Raw genomic sequence first — 17,414 nt, 5'->3', positions numbered from 1 at the left:
CTTGGCCAACATACTTACACAAGGTGTTGATTCACCTCAAAAATCATGACATGGAAAATCATCTAGTAGATAAAATGTACAGACTTATTTGCAGAGCTCATCAAGATTATGATTGTTTGGGCACAATATATTCTCAGGATTTCAGCCAAAGCAACAACACTACAAATCTTTGCAATGTACCCACTTATAGAGTGTAGTCTTTAAAAAAAAACATCTAAAAAGTTAGCAAATTTGAGGATTAAGGGATTGGATTAATCTAGCATCATGCAGGGCAATACGGTAACACTGATTCTTGTTCTTCTGTCCCCCCACACCAGTGTTTACAAGCTGCATATGACGAGAAATTCTTTTTGATAAAAACAAAAAACCACAGCTGCATTGCTCCTTCGAAAGCACTCTGCTCGGTTATTTTAGTTTGGCTTCTTCAAGCCAAAGCCACCAAAGTAACGTGAATTCAGGGGGTCCTCGGGTTACATCGTATGATGTTTCAAGTTTACAACGCTCACTCCCAAAATAATTTCTTAAAAAAATCGAGACGCGAGTGTTTCGGCTTACGCCGTTAGTGTCGTACTTACGGACTACGCAGGCGAAGTAGTTCGGTTGTGCGTGGCGGAGTAATACGCGGTAATTGTTAAAAGCGCAAGTGTTCCGTTTGTGAAGAGGAAAGCCATCATGATGGAAGTGAAGTTAAACATTGTAAAGAGATCAGAAAAAGGGTGTGTTTCGACTTACACCAACATTCAGGTTACGTCACTGTCGTAGGAACGGAATTATGTCGTAACCCGGGGACCCCCTGTAATTCCACAAAGACCTGCTCTCTATTAAGAGGGCACCCTGACCTACCAGAGAGCAGACAATTCCCTTAAATTTGGTTTTTCTCATTCCACTTTCCATTGCTAGCTACACTGGATGAGGCAACATTCAAAGGGACCTAATTGTGGCTGAGACCAGAAGCCGTTGGCAAGGTAGTAAAGCTTTGGATAAGGCCACTTCTAGCTTGCTTACAGCGGAAACTGAACAAGAACTGACAAGCAGAAGTTCACAGCACAGTTTTAGGCCCAAGTGGAAGTTCTATACTTGTAGCTTTGTCTGGGTCCCCCTCAAAACGGCCTTGGACTATGGGCTGCCCCTGTCTGCCACAATTCATTAAATGTCTCAGTCAGGAGGGTGACGCTGCTGGCTGAGAGACAAAGAGAACCACAAGGGCCCGTCATAGCAGCCATGATGCGGAGGGGGGGAGCAAACAATCCAAACTGAAAGCCATATAAAACAGGCAAAATCAGGGTGAGACAGGGGTCAGGAATGAGGAGCAGGGACACCGACGACATAAACAGAGGGCAGGAGGCCGAGGTTAACAATGTGATGGTGACAAATTGGGGTGAGGGGCCACACTGTGAAAACACAAGTCAGCGACGTTCCTCTTGGCTGAGGGGTGTGTAGACAGCAGCGGAGGTGTGGGTGTCATCCGTAGGTGAGCTGAGACTCACAGGAGGCTGGTGTATTACTGTCTTCCACAACTCTGCAGCTCAGCCTGCCGGCACAGGGTTTAGATAAGCATGTATGGGGCCAGATATCACAGACGCACACGCATGGGCACCGACGCGGGGCCGGACGTCACAGACGCATATGCATGGGCACCGACGCGGGAACAGACTTCACAGATGTATACGCACCGGCACAGATGCGGGGCTGGACCACACATTACACACATGGCCAACGACGCGGGGCCGGACGTCACAGACGCATACGCATGGGCACCGACGCGGGACTGGATGTCACAGACGCATACGCACGGGCACCAATGCAGGGGCCGGACGTCAGATGCACACGCACGGGCACCGACGCAGGGGCTGGACGTCACAGACGCATACGCACGGGCACCAATGCAGGGGTCAGATGTCACAGATGCATACGCACGAGCACCAATGCAGGGGCCGGACGTCAGATGCACACGCACGGGCACCGACGCAGGGGCTGGACGTCACAGACGCATACGCACGGGTACTGACGCAGGGGTAGGACATCACAGACGCATACGCACGGGTACTGACGCAGGGGTAGGACATCACAGACGCACACGCACCAACGTGGGACTGAACGTCACAGACGCATACGCACGGGCACCGATGCAGGGGCCAGGCGTCACAGACGCATACGCATGGGCACTGACACGGGGCCGGACGTCATAGATGCACATGCACGTGCACCAATGCAGGGGCCAGACGTCACAGACGCACATGCACGGGCACCAATGCAGGGGCCAGACGTCACAGACGCACATGCACGGGCACCGACGCGGGGGCTGGACACCACAGACACACAGCCACTGATGCGAGGCCGGATGTCACAAATACCCTTATGGAATGTCATCGTCAAACATCCTTACTGCAGTGATGTTAAATGCCTCCCCTTGCACCCCCTCTCTCATACACAGTGGGTCCCCAGTCCCCCACGCCGTTACTGTTCCTAGGGCTCCATTCTGTATTGTAACGCAAAGTCCCAGGTCAGCTCTCCCGCTCCACTCAGCCTCTCAGGATGTCCCCTCTACAGTCGAGAAAATGGTGCTCTGTTTGTGTCTTATCTCCGCTTGGATCAACAGCAGAAGCCCTCTGGAGCAAGGACAGAGACAAGAATGCTGTTCACCAGTGACACTAAGCAACATTTCATTGAAACGACTGAATACAGAGCCATCAAGCTGTACATGTACCTAATGTAGCTGAGACTTAAGGTAATAATCCGACTCCTTTATAATGACTAATTACTTAAAGTAAAACATAAGCATACTTGACAAGAGTGAACATATAGCTAAAAAAACAAGAACCACATGGCTTGCAGGCAGTCTGCCAGTTATTACGTATTAATAAATACTAAAGGAGGAGATTTGCTGTCGTACCTTTCAGCATTGTACCTTGATTATGGTATGGAAAATTGTACATTGAACTGGATAAAATCCAAGCGTTGACTAAACATCAATAAATTAATCAATCCAATTTTGCAGACGGCTGTGTGGCAGGTTTGCATTTGCACGAGAATAGTGAAATTCATAGGACAAAAGGTGACTTATGAACGTTAAGCAGCACTAGGCCTATGCGAATCTAGCCCTTTTATTTACGTTAACCTTATACTAGTGATATGACAACTTTCTGTGGGACGGTGCTGTAATTTTGACAGTAACAAACAGATGGTACATAGATTCTCCCTTTCTTCCTCTAAAAGGCACTGGCTAGAGACCCCATTTTGTGCCCTATAATTCATCAAAGATTAAATTTAAAGCATTCACAGTGAGAGACAGGTCTGGCTAGGGGGTGCCCAGCGGGTATTGAGCAGGTACTGACACATTAAAATCAGTCAGTGCCAGGCCTCTTCCATAAAAGGCTCCTTTTTCCAAGCTGCTCTGCTCCGGCGAGCTTTTTTTAAAATCCTTGGCAACCCCTTACGCCCAAAAGATTAAACCAACCAGTATCAGTCACCTCCTTGGCTAAACATGAGTAGAAAGCTAAGCTCAGTTCAGACACAACCTGAAATACAGCTAAGAACAGCTGAATCAAACCCATTCTTTCACACCTTCCCTGTTCCCGGCAGACAGGGTCCACTATCTTAGTGGAAACCGAGAGCTGATTCACATGATACCAGCACAATCGATAAAACCATCAACAGATCCTTCGGAGTATTAATAAAAGGATAAACATACAACCCTTTGAGAAATACACACACAAACTCATTTGCAGTTAACGTTGTAAGGCATTAATAATTCACGGAGTATAATATTTCCTTTCGAATTATATTATAGGCCTAGACAAATTGATTGATTGGCAGACAGAAAACCTTAGGGAGATAAACTCTGACTTCACATCTAAACTTCAGAAAACCCTTACTCAAACCAAACTACGCTTTCCTGTCAGGTTTTTCAGCTGCACCTTGGATTTACCGATTGGTATCAACAAACCGAAAAAGCAAACAAATGAATTCTCAACTGATACCGCCTAATCAAACGCCCAAAGGACTTCTCGTTCCCGTTACAGTACAGCGTGCATTCAACTGCAGTTCTTAAAACGGGCGTGCAAGTTAAGCGCATTTAATTTTCATAAATAGCATAACATTGAGTGTCTATTCACTCTGCACCAAAGCAGAATCAATGCAGTAGATATTTTTTTTAGAGCAGCGGGAGATTAAGTCTTCAACACCTGTATAGAGATTTTTCTTCTCGCTTTTTCAGTAAAATACTTCGTTTCGTATTGCTTTTGAAATACTTGTCCAAATCACTTTTTTTTCTGAGGATGTTATGAACTACTGGAATTTCCATAATTAAACAGTGTGACACAAAAAAGGCAACAGTCTATCATGTCCATAAATAATTCGTAATCTAAAGTAAATAAGAAGCCGCAAAATAAACTGCGAAGATGAAGTTTACGCAAAAAGCATCCGCTTGTCAGAGGCAAATCGGAGCAGCGCGCTGAACACGGCAGAAAATGCGTGAGCTTTAGCTAACGCATCTTTTTATTGCTTACAGGAAATAACACCCTAGTACATGCGCAAAATAAAACAAAATCACGAATCTTAAAACCTTACCTATTTGACAAATGAAGAACAGTTGAGCGAATAACAGGTATCTTCTTTTTATGGACATTTCCATATTCCCTCTTTAAAGAATACTTGGAGACAAAATTATAAAATATATATAAGTAGGGAAAAAGCGGTCTTCGTTGGGGGAATTATACTCCTGAAGTGCACGGAGATGCTAGATTTTCCTCATGCCGGCGGCGTCCCCACATCTGACAGCCGGCTCTGCCCTGCTGCGGGTGGCTCTAGGAGCCGAGGGCTCGGGGCGCTGAAATAATAAGGGAATAACTGGGCGTGTGCGCCGCCCACAGCCCAGAAGGAAGCAGCGGCACCGGGAGGAGCTGCTCCATTTCCACAAGCGGAATCGCAACACGAAATGGTCAGATTTTAGTAATAATATTTCACCCTGGCACTCATGGTCCTACAAAAACACAAAAAACCACAGACACATAGCCTACTGTACAACACAACCGCATTTTACGCAGATTGCCATTTTCCTATAATGAAATAGGCCTACTAAAATAAAATGTACCCAAATTCCGATTTCTCAAGCAATGAGTCAAAAGAACATTTGATAAACCTTCAGGGCAAAACTCAAAATGTAGTTCAATCGTTTTCGTAAAGTAGGGTGTCGAATAAAAGGAAAAAAAGGTAGAAAAAGCGCAGCTATAGAAATTTACAGCAAGCAATGCATATTATTATTATTATTTCCATAAAATTCAATGGAGTCTTACATCTTCAAAATGTATAGGTGTAAGTTATGGGTCACGCTCGAGTCTCCGGAGGCCGCGGAAATTCAGGTTTGGGTTCCAGGTGAGCCTTCAATTAATTAACTTTGACAGCTGCTTTCACTGCGCTATTTATTAAATACCGCAGGCTAAGAAATACATTACGATGAACGACCAAAGCGGAGACGCCTACAGGTCTCGCTTGTGGCTCCACAAAAATAAGTTTCGAAGTCTGTCACCATTAGTCTGCAATTGCCTGCTTGGTTATTCACCGCGAGGGTTGTTTTTCCTTCCTAAACATATATTACAAGGTCATTCATACTTTCTCCGATACACTTAACCTCGACCGCTGTGTGAAGCGTGCTTGAATCATATGAATTGTTCGAAAGGGACACGGACATTTAGCACACTTAAAGTTATAGGAGCCTCTCATACCAATTACACAGCAATCGTGGTGTCATTTTGGTGGGAACCAAATTTTACCGAACAAACAATGGCTCTCGCATAATATAAACTATGTACAAGACAAAGCATTTAACATGGGGGTAGCCTATCTGTGTGAAGAAGTTAGTCATTTCAGTACGTTTAAACTATTACGTTATTTTTCTCTAAAACACAAGGCTGACATGGTTGCTTCTTGAAGTACGTTTGGGTTAAACACCTACTGCAAATCAATACAGTATTTAAATAACAGTGTCTGTTTTTCCCAAGCACTCACATACAAACTGAAAGATCTACTCCTCTACCTGCAACACTTTTATCTTTTTTGTACGATTTTTAATAGTTAAATAAAGATGTTGCCCCAGTGTTGTTCATTGTACCTGTTTTGAATAAATTAACATAATGAACCTAATTTGTCTTTAAATGATGCAGGACTCACAACCAGTGATCCCACATCAAATGTCCTCACAATGTGATAAAAACCTGTTATTCTGATGTTGGTCCCCACAAGTGGAAATTAAATTTTATAAAAATCTGTGACTGCAATGAAATACCACAAATTAAATGCCAAAAGTCTTATATTTTATTTGGTTACTTACAGTATGGTTAAGGTTAGGGCTGGGTAGGGGTTAAGGTTGTTATTGTTGGGATTAGTTGGGACAGTCCCCACAAAGATATGAGTACAGGTCTCTCTCTCTCTCTCTCTCTCTCTCTCTCTCTCTCTCTCTCTCTCTCTCTCTCTGTGTGTGTGTGTGTGTGTGTGTGTGTGTGTGTGTGGCTGTCTGTTCAAAAAATGTAGATATCTCTTTAGTGTTGCTATATACAGTTTCCTTGTGGTATCTGTCCAAAGTTCAAAACCAAATAATCTTGAGGACCTCTTGAAGACCTCTTGAAGACCTCTTGAGGACCTCTTGAAGACCTCTTGAGGACCTCTTGTTCCTAGTGAGCTTTGTGATGGCACAGGCATATGAGGGTTGGAAACGGAAAAACCCAGTGCAGCAAAAAATCTCACAAAACCTAGTGAAACAGAGAAATAATGAAATGGAAACGAGATGAGACAAACCATTAAACACCCAAAAGGACATGCAGTGAATCACTACAATACAGGGCAGGTCTGCAGGGGATCAATATGTGTGGGTGCAGATGTAAAGGTCCACCAGAACACACTCAAATGACAAATAAAACTGAAAAGATAGATAAATATCTTTTCAATATTTGTTTTATATGTTCCTGTATTTTTTTCTGTTTTTCCTTTGACACAGTGTGGTAGCTATTGGCACTTAAATGAGAACGTTGTAGAACAAAGGAAGGACCTGCGCTAGCTTTTGCCTACAACACAGGAGATCCAGATGTGCCAAAGTATTCACAACAGTCTCTTTAAAATCTAAAGCCACAGTGGACCCCAACTCACAAATGATCCTGTAGCTGGTGATTCGGCTACTGCGATCTAACGCTGGCAATAGAAAAATAACTGGAATGTGGGTCGATGTGCGGAGGACTAGTCGATCATTTCAATGAAAAGGAATTTGACATGTATGGTCAATAAGACCTGAGAAGCAGTGATATATTATTATATGAATAGAATGAATGAGGTCGCTGTACTGAGGGCAGGGGTTTGTATGACTGTGGAGGAGAGCAGTTTCTCCGATTTAATGAAAGAAACCGTCAAACTCGTCTGGCATGGCTTGTTGATGGAAGAACAGTGAGACCGACCTGTTTCAGTTTAGGGGGTCTTGGATCAGGGCTATTGGTTTTGCGTTACACAGACATACATTCGACATCACAGAAACCCGACCCAGTGGGAAACACTGTGATATAAATAACCGTGGACTGCCCAATCAGATTGGAGGAGGGAGGGCTTATCTACAGTGTAATCCACAGTTTGTATGGATGATTTTTTGACCTTTTCTTTGGATATTAATCTTCCACACTCCACCCTTATGGGTGACAGCAATTCCATTTATCTTCTTTTGAAGCTCTTATTTAAAGCAGCGTAGAAGCCAGTGTCACTGTTATTGACAAGTAGCTACGCTGTCTGACTTGAACTATTTCAGCCCCTGGGGTGTGGGGTGAGAATCGATGGCCGCTTCGCAGGATCAAACAGGATGACGTCAGGAGGCAGCACTCTGTACTTTCCATTAGGTCTCTGCCGATAAGGCCTCTCATCTAATGAATCGTGTGACCACTGGTGGCCATGAAGGCAGAACTCAGACATTAAAAGTCAAATGACAGCTCATGATATGCACAATACCGTCCACCTAAAGTCATCTTGAATATGATCAAACACCAAAAACATTATTATACGGCTTAAGATGTTTGCTCATCATTATCTGCATATAAAAAGAGATTGACTGCAAAGTGATGTAATATCCATCATCCAACTGCATATCCTGGACAGGGTCCTGGGGGGATTGGAGCCTATTTCAGGCAGTGAAGTGCACTTTGCGGGGGTACAACCTTAGACAGGTTGCCAGTCCATCACAAAGCACATGCATACACCAACTATGGGCAATTTATAGACTCTAATTAGTCTAACTGCATGTCTTTGGATTGTAGCCAGAAAGAACATGCACACTCACAGTAGAGGTGGGATCGGAACCCTTTACCCTGGCGGTGTGAGACAACAGTGCCACCCACTGAGCGGGTGATTATGCAATAGCTAACACTACCCATGAGCAGTCAGACAACATTCAGAAGCCGGTCATTATACAAATAACAATATTACACCCAAAAAGGATTGTGTGTCCTTTTCCAGACGTATCCTGTAGGGCAGGAAGACCCAGTGCTGCAGCATGAAGCTCTCTAGATATCAGGGGGAGATGAGCACTGTCATACAGGGGCCTGAACCAGAGAGAGAGAGAGAAGGGAAAGAATGAGAGAACACCGACTTTGAGAGGGAATAATCCAGAGCCCTGTGACAGCAGCAGCCCAAGCCATGTCAAGGTGACACAAATGAAGTGGAAACAGAGCCAGCTACTGCAACAGCGTTCTGTCACACACACACACACACTCCCTCTTACACTCACTAACTCTCACACACACACATTCCCTCTTACACTCACTAAATCTCTCTCTCTCACACACACACACACACACACACAAACTAACTAATGCAGCATATACCCTTTTAGGTTTTTTTTTTATAATACTGAGTCCCTCAGTCTAACTGCTGTCAAGGATTTCACCATCATCTGTCTGGAAGATGAAGTGGTAATTATTCCCCCGTTGCTCACAGATGTGCCAAGTTATTATCACAAACATCAACACCATTGGCGCATTAATACCTAAATGAGCTTTGCAAAGACAGCAAATATACTGCAATTGGAAGCTACACATACAGTAAATGATCTTATAACTGACAAAAGTCAGTTTTATGTGGCTGTCTGGGTGCATGGTAAGTACACTGCATGATGCTCACATTGTCTGTCTGTGTTTTTATATACTGAACTAGGCTCTGCCCAAACAGTACTGAACAATGGTGTTGAGTATTACCGTATATCTTAGTATATCTTGTACTTCTGCAAAAGGGCTCAGAGGGGAAATACATATAAAGTGAAAAGCATAACTGCTCAAGGTAGAGAAAATGCCACTGTGGGCGTGTTCACATGTAGGTATATGTTGATCATCTGAATTGTCTGTTAGGTAATCTAAAAACTACATTTTTATGTCATCACCCATGAATGAATGGATAAGCTTTTCAATGGGTTTGTTGGTTTCATCTTCTAAAGACAGTAAACAGATTAACAGATGATATGCCTGTGTTGTGCTTACGGTGTATGCCATAGTAATCCTGCATGCTCATTCAGTTCAGGGCTTAACTAGAGGCCACCTGTAATTGCCTCACTTCATATTCTGAAGGAACGTAGTGAGAGGCTACTTCAAAATGTCAATGTAACTCAGTTTGGGTGCCTCAGTTCCCTAGCAACCGGGCAGCCATGGTACACGAACCCAGCAGAGCGCTGGTAACCAGGCGCAGTCAGATGAAGAACAAAAACAGCTCCAATTTTCCTCAGCAACTGACGATAATGCTGGAAATCCTGGGAGACAAAAACAAGAGCATCAACATTTCACACTTTCTTCTGGGAAAAGCTGTCTTTCATATGTGTTTTGTTAAACTGTCGAACTATTAAAATCTATTTCGTTGGACACAAACATGCACTCAAATGCTCACACAATGAGCCAACAAAAAAAAAAGGTTTTAACAGCATTCAGAAGCACTGACAGAAGCTAGAGATGTAGTTTTTCACCAAATTTAAATAGTAATCAACAAATTAAAAGTCTCTTTGCTATGGCATTGCTTAACTGTATTTCGTACTATGAATTTTCAAAAACCCTTAATGTATTGTTCTGTTTTTGGACCTAAATATCCAGTGCCACTCAGCTGAAGAATTACAATGATGTTAAGATTGCCCAATATATTCAATACACTTTTGCATTAAGGATATTCTATAGATAAAATTCTATTCAGTGACCTTTTTGTTTGTCAGGAAGCGGTCTTTAATTTTGAAGAGGAAAAGCTGAATAAAAACTCGCCAATCAAAGGGCTTTTGTTCTTTGGGATGTGAGGATCAGATTTTTGAATTTATAGTGAAGGACCAGTTTCTTTCTCCTGCCATGGGGGCACTAGGGCATTAGCACTCCTCTCACACTCTCAGTCTGGCCTCCTCACAATCCTATTGTCAGCTCATACAACTGTCTCCTTGGCACCTCCAACTTCAACACCCTGGACTGCCTGGCTTCAACAGAAAGATTTCCAAATGAGAAGAGTGTGTCACCGACTGGGGGCTCCACCCCTGTGCCCTCAAACATCAATGTGGGAAATTCTGCACCACATACGGTCGTCCACTTAAGTATTTTGCATCGCATGTTAAAAAAATGATCCCTCTCTGTAATGAACAGACAGAAAGGGTGAATTTATGTTTAATTGATGTTGTGGAGGCTGAAATTGTAGTCACAAACAGGCAGGGTCAAAACCAGAAAGGCAGTGAAGCAACCCAAGCCAAAGGAGAAATCCAAAAGTACAAATCCGTGTGCAGGCGTGAGGCCAATATCGAAGAGGCAAACAGAGAGGCAACAAAGTCCAAGAAAACACAAAGGCAAGAATCGGGAGTCAAAAACACAGGTCATACGCAGATATCGCATAAACATGGGAAACACTGGTGCAGACACATAATACTTTCTGGGCTTAAATCAGGTAGGTAATTGCTGGAGACGAGTTGCAGCTGTGTAGTATTCTGAGGAGGGCGTCTCTTGACGTGTGGCAGATCGAGTGAGCCTGGCCAGGGTCCGGTCTGTTCAGATGTGATGTGACACGAGTGGCTGCTGAAGCACAGATGTCTGCGAGGCAGGAGGTTACAATAACGGGGAGCCAGATGAGTGGGGTGCAGGCACTGGAATTCTTCATGGGACAGGTCCAGGATGTCACACAACAGTACCCAGGCCTTCCCTGCAGGAGTTCAGTCTTCCCAATTTACCATTTACTCCTCTTTGATGCTTAGAGGCTTCCCATGACCTTACCATGACCTGTACTCAAGTGCTGAAAGCCTGGGGCCCACAATCTGACATAATGTCTTGAAAACCTGATTAAATAAACATTCCATGAGGGACATACACATTTTTGAAAATCTATTCACTTGTGAAAGCCTGCGAAGGAGCTCAGTCAGTGATGAAGTCCGTAGCTAGGTGTGACCAGGGTCTCTGGGAAATTGGCCGGGGTTCCAGCATTTTAGCAAGTACATTTTGTGGGGTTTTAGCCTGGGCAGGAATGAACGGGGCAGGTGAGAACATAATCTTGGATATCATCTGTCATTGATGGCCACCAGAACTTGCAGGATAGGAGGTGTTGTCAAGATTGGTCCATTCAGGCATCTTCACGTTTGGTCAGCAGGCGTCATTGGCTATCCCATCTCCCATTGTTTCCCAGGTCTGTTCTGTCCCTAGTGTATTCCCCTGGTCCTTGGGCAGCCATGTAGTTGAATTCATTCATGTTATTTTTGTATTGGTTCTCAGTGTTGTACCTGTTTCTGATTATCGTTATGTACCTAGTTTTATTATATCACCTATGTTCACTGCATCTCCTGTGTTGCCCTAATTCCTAGTGTTTGAGATTACCCTCACCTGTTCATCATTAGCCCTAGTCTCTTGTTTTGAGATTAGTTATAGCCCGTACCTGTGCTTTCTTGAAGCCCTTGTGTACATTTAAGTGCCTTCCCTTACTATTTTCCTCAGTCAGTCATTGTGCTTGTTCCTGTGCTGCTGTGTGATTATTCTTGTGTTGCTCGTTGTCTTAGTTCCTGTCTGCCTGCTTTGTTTTTGACTCGTCACGGTCCTTTGTTTCTGGTTTCTTGTGGAGTTCTGTTCCTTATTTTATGGTTAAAGTTCCTTGTTTTGTTTGAGCCGCAACATAGACCATCCCTCTGCCCATCACCATGCCCATCTAACAGGTTCAAAGCCTGAGTGATGCCAGGGTGGCCAGAACTCAAAGTGTGGACCCATTGCGACAGTTGGCCATGGACTGTTGACGCTACATACCGTTTACCCACTATAGGGTCAGGAGGGCTGGAATCGGTCTGCAAGACATCTTGCAGTATGTCCGTATTTCCCACTGTACTGGGGCCACTACAGTGGAGGTGGACAAGATGGTCTCTGGCATGGAGGTCTGATGAAGAGGGTCGTAGAGTCAGGACAGGGCATCTGCTTTGCTATTCTTGGAGCCAGGATAGTAAGTTACGGTAAACTGAAACTGGGTCAAAATCCAAGCCCATCTGGCTTGTTGAGGGTTAAGATCCATAGCTTCCAGATTTACTTGAGATTTATGTTGGGCAGTCAATACTATAAATGGATGCGTTGATCCCTCCAACCAATGGTGCTATTCCTCCAGGGCTAGCTTGATGACCAGTAGTTCCCAGTTTCCTACATCATAATTATGTTCTGCTGAGGACAGCTTCTGTGAGGAAAAAGAAACACACATGGGTATAATTCAGAAGGCAAACCATGAGGTTGCAAGAGTGCTGCTCGACTCCTACCTCAGACATATCCACTTCCACCATGAAGGTAAGCATGACAACAGGCTGTTTGAGGATAGGCACTGAAGTGAGGTGCCCCTTTAATTCCTGAAAAGCTGTGTGGGCTTCCTCCGTCCAAGTTTACAGAACTTCCGCTTCATTATGGCCATTAGAGACACCGTATTGGAATTGAACTTTCACAGAAACCTCCGGTAGAAATTTGCGAAGCTGAGGATTTGCTGGAGCGCTTTCTAGGTGGAAGGGACTGACCAGTTCTGTACTGCTTGTACTTAACCCTTGTGCATTCGTACCTCCTATGGACCTAGAACATGACCTAAGAAGGAGATGGAACACATACTTTTCTGCCTTGTAAATAGTTTGTATTCCCAAGGTCTCTGTAAAAACTGGCTGAAAAAAAAAAAAAAAAAGATGAGCAGATAATCAATGTAAATGATTGTTACAAGCTCCAGTCTAGGGTTGGAGCCCAACAGAAAGGAAAAAGGGGAAGATGAGACACAGGGAATGGAAAAAGGGAACACAAGTAAACAAAGGGGTATTTTTGTAATTTTTTATATTTTATTCACACCACAGACACTTCACAAATCACCTGGTGCAACAAGACTTTGGGAGTGACCAAGGCCAAAAAACAAACACCTACCAAACATGTCCCAAATCTAGCCTATACCCAAGTGCAACAAAACAAAGTGGAAACAAACAATCCTAGAACCTGACTCCCTAACCGGACGAACAAACCAACACGTCGCATAAACAAATGGCAGTGTCCGTGGGGGCGAGCAAAAGAGTAATCACCCAGGTGGGAGATTGAAACCATAAATGCAAACAAACCAGGCAAAAGTACAGAAAGGGGCAAGGCGAAAATCAGAAAACCAATAAACAAAACAGTCAGTCATACACAACTGAAAACCAATAAAGCAAACCAACAATAAATCGAGGTAATGAGCAGAGCTGCAGGGGTGGTGAACAGCGGCCTTTTCTCCTCAGGGACTGGAAGCCAGGAGCCATGCAGATGTTGGAAGGCGTGGCCCGAATCCGGAAGGCGGAGTGCAGGGCAGAGCTGGAGAGGCAGCTGGCTGAAGGCAGAACTGGGCCACACACAGACAACACAGGATTCCCTTACGGCACGCAACATCCCCCCCACACGTGTGAACCCAGCAGGTGTTCACAATTACAATCACGAGCAGTACAATCATGAGCACCAATAAACAAAACAGAAAACTTCCACGAATAACCAAAGATGACCAGGTATCAAGTCCTCGAGAGGGCATCTACCACGAAGTTACTGGCCCCCTTTTCTTGTTTAATCTCCACGTTGAACGATTGGAGCCCATTGCATGAGGTGCTGGTTAGTATTGTACATACAGGCCAGGAAAACTAATGGGTTGTGGTCCGTGTAAACAGCCACCGGCTGAGCACTCTCTCCCACATACACCTCAAAGTGCTGTAATGCAAGCAGAAGGGCTGGGGCCTCCTCCTCTATGGTACTGTATGCCAAATGGTGTTTCAAACTTCTTGGAATAACAGACGAGGTGATTGAGGACAGCACCGGCGCCCATCCCACTGGCATCCACTTCCAGCTTAAAGGGTTTAGTAACATCCAGGGCAGCCAACACAGGAGAGCTACTGAGCAGTAACTTGACGGACGTGAAGGCGGCTTGGCAGGCGGGGGACCACATAAGACGTGTTCTTAGAGGGCATTACAATGTGAGAAATTTCCGCAAAGGCACCGGTAGTAGCCAGCCATCCCGAGAAAACGTTTCAGCTCTCATGGGGGGGACTGGAAACGAGCTAATAGCCTGGACCTTTATGTCCAGAGGCTTGACCACACCACGACCCACCAGTTTCCCCAGGTCAGCTTTTACTACAATAGAGTTGCGGCACGCCTCCAAAGAGGCATCCAAATCTGGCTCGGACATAAACGTCTCCGATAAATCGATGTCCCCAAGCTTGCGCCGCTGGGCACGAGTGAGAACACAGGCAGAAAACACCGTAGGAAGCTCGTTAGCAACGTCATTGGCACATAGCAGGGGTTCGGGGACGACTTGGGGTAGAGGGACAAGTCTCTCTCCCGTGATGTCATTTCCGAGAATGAACGCGACATCAGGAACAGGTAGTCGCGTCTGGACCGCAACACGTACATACCCTGAAAAGTCAATTTTACTCAGGTACACTTTGGTGCAACAGATTGATTCCTTGTACCAAGACATCAGTGCCACAATAGGTCGTGTCTGAAAGGGGGACAATCCCTTCCACAAGAAAGACTGGGCAGCACCCAAATCCCGCAGGATAGTCACAGGGCAAGGTATGTCACTTTCACTGAGTGGTTGACAGGCGGGTTTGACAGTTTGGGTTGGTGAGGCATCATCAGTACAAGCAGCAACATATACCTTCCTAGCTGCAGCACGTGCATCCTTAAGTGCTGGGCAAACTGAAATGTGACCTACTTCATGGCAATAGAAACACTCGTTTTTCCACAGGCGGGGTAGACAGAGCAGATGTCCCAGGAGGCGATACCGGACAAGGATGGACTTTTCAGGGTAGCAGAGTGGGGTAAACACAGTCCTATGAGTTAAAACAAATTAATCGGCAAGGGTGGCAGTCTCAGCGAGAGAAGTGACCTTCTGCTCATTGAAACGCACCACGATCGGGAACACAATTCTTGAACTCCTCTAACAGCATTAGCTCCTTGAGTTGATCGAAGTCCGATACACCGCTAGCAGTACACCACTTCTCGAACAGTAACATGCATTCCAAGCTTAGGGGCCCAGGTGGTGTCCAGGAAGAATGATCAGAATCAAAAGCTAAAAAAACAGACACATGAATGCTGCCAGTACAATTGCACTGGAACAGTGACTTTACGTTGACATGTACTAATTACTTCGGAGGATCTCACCTAAGTAGCCAAGCGCAGGACGTGCTCCTTTCCACCTCTGCTGAATCTATGGTAAAGGCATAGTGTTCTATAATGAGCAGACTGAAAGGATCCAGTTGCAGGGTGAATTGATGCTTAATGTGGAGGCTCAAACCGTAGTCACAAACAGGCAGGGTCAAAATAGAAATGCAGTGAAGTAAACCAAGCCGAAGGGGAAAGCCAAAAGCACAAACGGAGGTACAGGCAAGAGGTCGATAATGAAGAGGCAATCAGCGAGGCACCCAAATCCAAGAAAACACCACAGCAAGAATTGGTAGCCATGGAAGTCAAAAATAAAACTCATACACAGAGATCACGTAAACATGGGAACTTGTAAAGTGCTGGGTTTAAATCAGGAAGGTGATTGCTGGAGATGAGTTGCAGCTGTTCAGCATTCTGGGGAGGACAATCTTTGGAAGAATGGCAATTCAGCTGAGTGTGGGCAGGATCGGGTCTGTTCAGATGTAGGTGTGACACTCTTCTTCTTCTTCTTTTAACTTATTCCTTTTCATTCTCATCCCTCCATATTTACGAAGGCAGCCTAAGATGTAAGCATCACAACTTTTTGGCTTGCTTGTGTCCAGCCCAGAGTTGACTTTTCTTCATCTTGTCTTGACACGTTTGCCTTAAACAATCTCATAGCAAAGTTAAAACCATGGCCATAAATTATCCGGCTTTGTGTGAAGTGAATTTATTTGTGCCAATCTTAACTGGCACGCCTTATTTAATGTCTTTTATAATCAACATTTACCAGCGCTGTTAGGGTTAGCTCTTCAGTTCCGGCACAAAATTGGCAATCAGCAATGATGTCAACAGTTCATTGTTGTATTGTAATATTTCATAGGCATAAAAGCTGGTACTGAGTAATATAACTTTTAAAGGAACCGCGTACCTCTTTAAAGACCTTGATTAACCCTGAGGTCGAATCTGCCACCTGGACTGAAAGAGACATAATCTGCAGTCTGCAAAAGACGATTTTTGACCAGTTCTGGGGGCAACTTTCCTCAAAACATTTTAGATTCACAAAGGCTTTTGTCCAAAAATTAATAATAGTAAAAGAGAATTGGTTTAATTAAAAACAAACACATTTAATGTGAAATATATAAAAATGTAATAATCAAAAGTTTTGATTTTACTTAGTAATATAGCAAGAGAGCCTTTTAATTCCCAACTAAAGATTAGTTGATGTTCACTATAGTTAGCCAGGTCAGTATTACAGCACCAAACATACCACTTCAGGCATATTGATTTCAGGGAGGTGGATGAGGGAGAACTGGAGGTGCTAGCTAGGCTCGGGGAGGGGCTAGCTAGGCAAGGGGAGGGGCTAGCTAGGCAAGGGGAGGGGCTAGCTAGGCAAGGGGAGGGGCTAGCTAGGCTTGGGCAGCATTATGGAAATACATATGCCGCAGTATTTTCGGGTGAAAATACCCCGCCTCTTCACTTGGCCAATTTTATCGGGAAATGCTGGAATAGTGTTGCTGTTTATACTGTTAAAATACCGTATACCGTGGTACAATGTCTGGACAGTATAACAGTATTAAAAATTTGATAACAATAAACAAACTCTGAAATGACACAAAGTCATTTTTATTAACAAGGTGATCTGACTGAGGTTCAACAAACGACATGTGTGTCATACCCAAAATGTAAGCTTCTACTGAACTCTGACATCCGAGTGTGTGGTGCACACAATGAGTTGCGTTTCGTCTTTGATGTCTTTGACAATTCTGTGAAATCTCTGTCACTATCAGA

At 44.4% G+C, this 17,414-nt stretch overlaps 1 protein-coding gene across 5 annotated transcripts in view; it reads right to left on the bottom strand.

The window, feature by feature from the left end:
* The window catches only part of ptprz1a (protein tyrosine phosphatase receptor type Z1a), a 44,481-nt gene extending 39,661 nt beyond the window's left edge, over positions 1–4,820 (bottom strand). For 3 of the 5 annotated variants that reach the window (XM_023826808.2, XM_023826817.2, XM_023826827.2), the window contains exon 1: positions 4,570–4,818. In XM_023826808.2, the coding sequence (XP_023682576.2) occupies positions 4,570–4,633 (64 nt within the window). In that variant the 5' untranslated portion in view covers positions 4,634–4,818. Of the gene's footprint in view, positions 1–4,569 lie in introns of all 5 variants that reach the window. The other 2 variants (XM_023826792.2, XM_023826801.2) reach the window with 1 other exon arrangement.
* Between the last annotated feature and the right edge of the window lie 12,594 nt (positions 4,821–17,414).

Source organism: Paramormyrops kingsleyae, chromosome 1 (genome assembly GCF_048594095.1).
Source record: "Paramormyrops kingsleyae isolate MSU_618 chromosome 1, PKINGS_0.4, whole genome shotgun sequence".
In the NCBI taxonomy this organism is placed as follows: domain Eukaryota; kingdom Metazoa; phylum Chordata; class Actinopteri; order Osteoglossiformes; family Mormyridae; genus Paramormyrops; species Paramormyrops kingsleyae.
The sequence above is the reverse complement of the archived record's forward strand: the minus strand, read 5'-3'. Positions and strand labels throughout refer to the sequence as shown.